The 6572-nt window shown below is 42.9% G+C and overlaps 1 protein-coding gene across 1 annotated transcript in view; it reads right to left on the bottom strand.

Moving 5' to 3' along the window:
• Positions 1–6204, bottom strand: part of SNRPE (small nuclear ribonucleoprotein polypeptide E) — a 6555-nt gene extending 351 nt beyond the window's left edge. Inside the window, exons 1-4 of the mRNA XM_010854151.1 lie at positions 6084–6204; positions 5334–5360; positions 3377–3439; positions 2372–2450 (exon numbers count right to left, since the gene is read on the bottom strand). Of these exons, the coding sequence (XP_010852453.1) occupies positions 2372–2450; positions 3377–3439; positions 5334–5360; positions 6084–6137 (223 nt within the window). The 5' untranslated portion in view covers positions 6138–6204. The remainder of the gene's footprint in view (positions 1–2371; positions 2451–3376; positions 3440–5333; positions 5361–6083) is intronic.
• Between the last annotated feature and the right edge of the window lie 368 nt (positions 6205–6572).

Below are 6572 nucleotides of genomic sequence, written 5' to 3'. Positions count from 1 at the left end.
AATAGACCATTAATAGTCACTCAGAAAACTGTAACTTTTAGCTTCAGAATTTTAGATCGTTCTTGAGTGATTCTAAAAATGCTTTCTCGTCTGTGAAATTATGTGACATGTTCCAATGTTTGAAAGGCTGTGCATATCAGACCATACGCACTTTTCCAACAATAACCTAATGAAGGCAGAGAAATGTTACTTTATGAAAAGTACAGTGTCTGCAGACTAAGTGAACTATCCCAACATTTCCTAAAGCTGATTTTGCAGAAGCTGAGAAATGAATTTTTTAGGAACTGCAGCATACTATACAGAGAAGGCAATGGCAACCCACTCCAGTACTCTTGCCTGGAAAATCCCATGGATGGAGGAGCCTGGGAGGCTGCAGTCCATGGGGTCGCGAAAAGTCTGACACGACTGAGCGACTTCACTTTCACTGTTCACTTTCATGCATTGGAGAAGGCAATGGCAACCCACTCCGGTGTTCTCGCCTGGAGAATCCCAGGGTCAGTGGAGCCTGGTGGGCTGCCATCTATGGGGTCGCACAGAGTCAGACACGACTGAAACGACTTAGCAGCAGCATACTATAACCTCATTCTTAAGAGTTCTTAATAAGGATTTCATTCTGTGATATACAAACTTGTTTAAGTTTTACCTAACACTGTCTAAATCTGTTTGAGCAAAGGGCACTCTTCCTGAGAAATATCTATAAATATCTGCAGGAATATTGGTGTTCAATAGAACACTTTGAGAAATGTTAATCAACATCATCAGCAATTCCACAAGAAGTAATATTAAACCTGTTTTACAGAGTTGATATTACCATGAGCAATCAATACTTTGCAAATAATTTATAAATAATGTCAGTAAGGTGAGCTTGCACTTCCTGATAAGACATGTTTATATTTGAAAAATCCAGGTTTTCAAAAAGCCTAGGCAGGAAGAAGCTAAGCAAAACATTATACCACTCCCAGAATCTACTTTGCACACAGCTAAGATAAGGCTCAAGAGAATTCTCAGGGACTGGAAAAAAGAGGCACTTGAAAACTACCACTTTTAAAAATACTAGTGAGCTGTCAATTGGGGCATTAAACAGTTAAAGACAAAATGCCTAAATAAACCTCAACTTAATGCAATTTTAACAGAAATTATTTAAGCCTTGAGGAAGCCATAAATCCTAAAGAACATGGGTCAAGAAACTGACTTCACTATTCAAATATTTTAAAATTTCTACTATGTGGCATGCACTAAGTACATTAGGGAGCAAAACAGAGAGGACTCATGCACTAGTGGAGCATGTGGTCCAGTGGCAGACATTAACAACCCCAATAATGAATGTTTTACTACAAATTCAGCACAGCATACCCTCCCTCCATCCCCACCCCAGGCAAAACAACACCTAACCCTGGCAGGAAGTGGTATCTGACCTGAGTCTCAAAGACACAGGGGACAGCACACACAAAAATTTATGAGGAGACAAATGTGCAGATTCCAAGAATTGAAAGAAGTGTGGATGGTCCTCAGAAAATGAAGTACAGAGTGATACAAAATGAGCAGAGGGAGGTAAAGCCAGATCATGAAGGACTTTGAAGGATATATTAAAGATTTTCTTATCCTATGAGCAACAGGAAGCCACCAAAGGATTTCAAGCAAAGAGATAACGAATTCAGGCCAGTGTTTTAAAAAGATGACTGGAGTCTGCAGAGCAAATTGGAGTTGCAGAGAAATTTATTAGTAAACTGAATAGAACTGGTCCCATTTACTACGGCAGGAAACACTAATATAGCTCTAAATAGTGTGTCAGGCATTGGAACTGAGTTTGATTCTGATATGCTAATTTTGAGGAGCCTTTGAGACATCCAAGTAGAAATACTGAAGAGGCTGAGAGAGGTCTAGAGCTACAAATGTACATTTGCAAGTCAACATATAAATATAACTGTTAGTGTAGTCTTGAGTACCTAGGAAATAATATTGAGTGACAGGAGGACTGAGAACCAAGACTTAAGCAACTCAAACATTTAATGGCTGGATCCTAAAGAATGAATATATAGAAGTCTCAAAAAGGAACAACTAGTAATGAAAAGTGAAAAGCTGACTATAGTATCACAGAGCCAAATGCCATTTAGAGCTCAATAAAATGGGGACCATTAGATTTAACACCATTAGTCTTTGGTAACCTTGGTGAAAGCTCCCAACTGGAGAGACAGAAGTAGAAATGGAGTGAGATAAACAATAAGTGGCAAAAGATGATTAAGAATACACTACTCTCCCAAATAATTTCTCATATACAAACTAAATTTAAACATGAAATGAGTTGCAATTCATTCAATTCTGCAAGTGAATAAAAATTTCTATAATTCTTTGAGGCCATCTATATTCTTACCCAGTTGTTTTCTTGACTTTGTTTTAGAATGAATCTCTTCTGCGTCATCTAATACGAGGTTCATATACTCATCAAAACCCTAGAAAAATAAGTCAATTGACTGTCATCTTCATGTAAAATCATATCCAAACCGTTCTAAATTAATATGGCAATATATAAAAACACCAAGTTCAGAAATTTATCTCTCCACTGATCTTCCAGCTGAAACACCACATCTCAAGCCTCTCCTTCCTTTTTTTTTTGGGAGGGGGAGTGCCCCACACAGCTTGCAGGATCTTAGTTCCCCAACCAGGAATTGAACCCAGGCCACAGTATTGAAAGCCTGATATTGTAACTACTTTGCCACTAGGAAACTCCCTAAGTCTCTTTTTAAATAACGACAAAAGAGGGAATGTACTTCAAATTACTTCTGGAACTTTGGGGACTTTAGACTTCATTAACTATGCCAAAAAGTCATCATTCACATCTTTTATAACCTACTCAGTACAGTGTGCGTACATATATTAATTTTCCCATGTTCCCACAAATACACTATCACTACCAACCACCGAGCTTGTTTTTTCAACTAACAAACAGGGGAAGGGGAGCTTACCGACGGAATCTACTACACTGTCTCAAAGAAATACCAGACTCTTAGTATAACACTTCCACCCATATTTTCTTTCTTTAAAACATTATTTAAATTACTCTGCTACCTTGGACATCCAGTTCTATTCAGGTATCACTAACCAAGAATTCTCATCTTTCTCCCTCCTCATTTTATTTATGATCCCTCCTTTAAAGACTAATACCATTGTTTAAATAAAATTTTATAAAATTAATTTTCCCTCTCTTTTGTGAATTACCTAATCCCTATTAAGTAGAACAATGAGACAAGGACAGTGAGTCCTGAAGGACTTTCCGTGGGTTGGGTCTTTGATTTTTTTGTATATTGCTCTGTTGGCCATCTTTTAGGAAATTTTTTTCTTTGAACAACATGCTCTGAGGTAAAATATCATGACTTACAATGATACAGCCCTCTATCCGCATATTCACTTGCTCATAAAGCCACACCTGAATCCGCGATCTCTGAAATAATCAGAAAAACAGAAATGTTAAGAACTAAGTGAACAAAATCCAACCACTTTGGTCAAACAGACAAATACGGCTCCTAAAAAACTTTGACAAATAAAAGCCAAGACAAGTTACTTAACATGAAACATTCTCACTTAATAAATGCTACACTGGAACTAATAATATTCCTGTGTTTTTGAGACTCAATCATATTTCTGTTGCTTATAGTCTCTGTACATTTAGAGTGAAAATGTGACAAGATAGCAAAAGGGGCTTCTTTCTTATCTACCAGAGCAAACTCCAGCTGCAAGACAGTCTTCTCTAGCGTCTCAGTTTTCCACGTCTCACACCTAATAACCAGGAACACGTAAGTTGTGTCCGACTCTTTGCAATCCCATGGGCTGTAGCCTGCCTCCTCTATCCAAGGGATGGAGCCTCCAAGCAAGAACACTGGAGTGCATTGCCATGCCCTCCTCCAGGGGATCATCCTGACCCAGGGACGGAACCCGAATCTCTTCTCATCTCCTGTGCTGGCAGGCAGGTTCTTTACTACTAGTGCCACCTGGGAAGCCCTAATAACCAGGAGTGAGACCCTCAACTCCTGTGATTAAAAATTACAACAGCTCGAAATTAATGCTTTTCTTTTCTTTTTTTTAATTCTTAAATTTAATAATTTTAAAACATGTGTTCCCCATCCTGAACCCTCCTCCCTCCTCCCTCCCCATACCATCCCTCTGGGTCGTCCCAGTGCACCAGCCCCAAGCATCCAGCATCGTGCATTGAACCTGGACTGGCATCTCGTTTCATACATGACATTTCACATGTTTCAATGCCATTCTCCCAAATCTTCCCACCCTCTCCCTCTCCCACAGAGTCCATAAGCCTGTTCTATACATCAGTGTCTCTTTTGCTGTCTCGTATACAGGGTTATCGTTACCATCTTTCTAAATTCCATATATATGCGTTAGTATACTGTATTGGTGTTTTTCCTTCTGGCTTACTTCACTCTGTATAATAGGCTCCAGTTTCATCCACCTCATTAGAACTGATTCAAATGTATTCTTTTTAATGGCTGAGTAGTTGTCACATACTAAAATTTGTCAGAACCACAGGAAACACATTTTCCTTCAGGGATAAATACTCTGCTCTGCCAGGTCAAATTTTGAGTTGATAAAAATCCCTCCAAAGGAAAGGGAGTGAAAGGGTTTAGTGAAAGGGTTCACTAAATCCTCTGAACCTATCCCTCCAATCTTCCTTTTCCAGTGTCTTTTCTATCGATAAGTGTGTCTCCACCTCCCAAAGTGCTTAGCACACCACCTTATGACCTAGTAAAAGCTGACTGAAATTTTCTTCCAGTGTCTCATCCTGAGGTGCCATGGAAAGGTTCCAATGTTCTTGCCATAATCCCAAGGAAAGTACCAATACCCAAGTGCCGCTATCATGTCAGCCAGTAATTACTTTTCGAAATTAGTAATTTTGGTCTTGCAAAGTAGTAACAACACAGTTCTTTGCATGCTTGGAGTTGGCATGGCTGTGTTAGGGGCTCAGTCATGACCAACTCTTTGAGACCCCATGGACTGTAGCTTTCCAGGCTCTTCTATCCATGGAATTCTCCAGGTAAGGATGCTGGAGTGCGTTGCCATTCAGGGGATCTTCCCCACCCAGGAATCCAAGCTGGGTCTCCTGCATTGCAGGAAGATTCTTTCCCGTCTGAGCCACCAGGGAAGCTCATGGCATGGCTACATACCATTTTGTCACATTAGAGCTTTCCTGGCACTCCTTCTCCTCAAGTGCCCTCCCAATCTCCAGTTTCATTTTTTGGCTCTAGAACAATGATCAGACAGGATGATACAAACAGCCAAATAAATTCACCTTTAACTTAAAAATAACAAAACAGACAACAACTTACATTTTGCAAGTATCTGAAGATGAGATTCTGCAGCAGGAGTTAAGGAAAAAAAAAAAACAAAACACCACACGCAAAGCATAGACTCTGCTTCCTGGAACTCGTTAAATCTACCCGCATCTCATTTTTCTGAACGCGAACTCTGTGCCTAGGCAAAGAAAGTGCCCAACAAGGTACCCACTGTTGCTGTTCAGTCGCTAGGTCCTGTCCCACTCTTGTGACCCCATGGACTGTAGCCCCCCAGGTTCCTCTGTCCATGGGACTTTCCAGGCAAGAAGTCTGGGGTGGGCTGCCACTTCCTTCTCCATGGGATCTTCCCCACTCTGGGATCAAAAATCCCGTCTCCCGCATCGGCAGAAGGATTCTGAGCCACCTGGTAAGTCCAAACACCCATTAGGACATCACTAAATACTATAAAGGAATAGCTCCCCTCTCATCTTCCTGGAGTTTCTTCCGCGCCGAGGTCTCCCTCCCGGTGGAAAGCAGTAACACCCGCTTTCAGTCAGTATATAATTAAAGTCGTCTTCCCCGCTCACCCCACCACTACCGCATTCTCCAACGCAGGGTCTGCCCGAGCCTACCTCCCGCCCATAACTGGTTCTTCAACTCCCCGCGCTTTCTCCTAGCCTCGGCCGCCCCAGGGGCTCATGGGATAAGCGGCCGCACTCCGCTCCCTCGGGCCTACCCCGTCTCCTCCTTCGCCCCTCATTTCCCGGCCCAAAGCTCCTACTGCTCACGCATCGAGCAGGATACGATGGGCTGCACCATCACCTTCTGCACCTTCTGGCCCTGGCCCCGGTACGCCATGCTGGAAGCTCACAAGCACCACAGTGCTCCACACTCTCTCTCAGAAAGCAACTTCCGGAACAACGAGCCGGAAGCGGAAGTGCGTGGTGCTCAGGCGGCGACGTGGGCGGTTCCTGGGAAACACCTCTCTAGCCACAGGAGTCGGTTATTTCGGTGCTCCAGAGCATCCCGGGGAGGCCGCACGGCGGCGACTCCTTTTCGGAAGGCGGGTTGGTTCTGCAGCGCCACCTGGAGGGAGGTTGGAGGGGGAGCGCGGCTTCGATTGTGCGGCGACCGCGGCTGCCCATCGCGACTTCGCTTTTGAGTCGGTTTTATGAGCCGGATCGTTCCCCCGCGTTCAGATCAGATCAGATCAGTCGCTCAGTCGTGTCCGACTCTTTGCGACCCCATGAATCGCAGCACGCCAGGCCTCCCTGTCCATCACCAACTCCCGGA

This window comes from Bison bison, unplaced genomic scaffold (assembly GCF_000754665.1).
Source record: "Bison bison bison isolate TAMUID 2011002044 unplaced genomic scaffold, Bison_UMD1.0 scf7180017864338, whole genome shotgun sequence".
Lineage (NCBI taxonomy): Eukaryota > Metazoa > Chordata > Mammalia > Artiodactyla > Bovidae > Bison > Bison bison.
The sequence above is the reverse complement of the archived record's forward strand: the minus strand, read 5'-3'. Positions and strand labels throughout refer to the sequence as shown.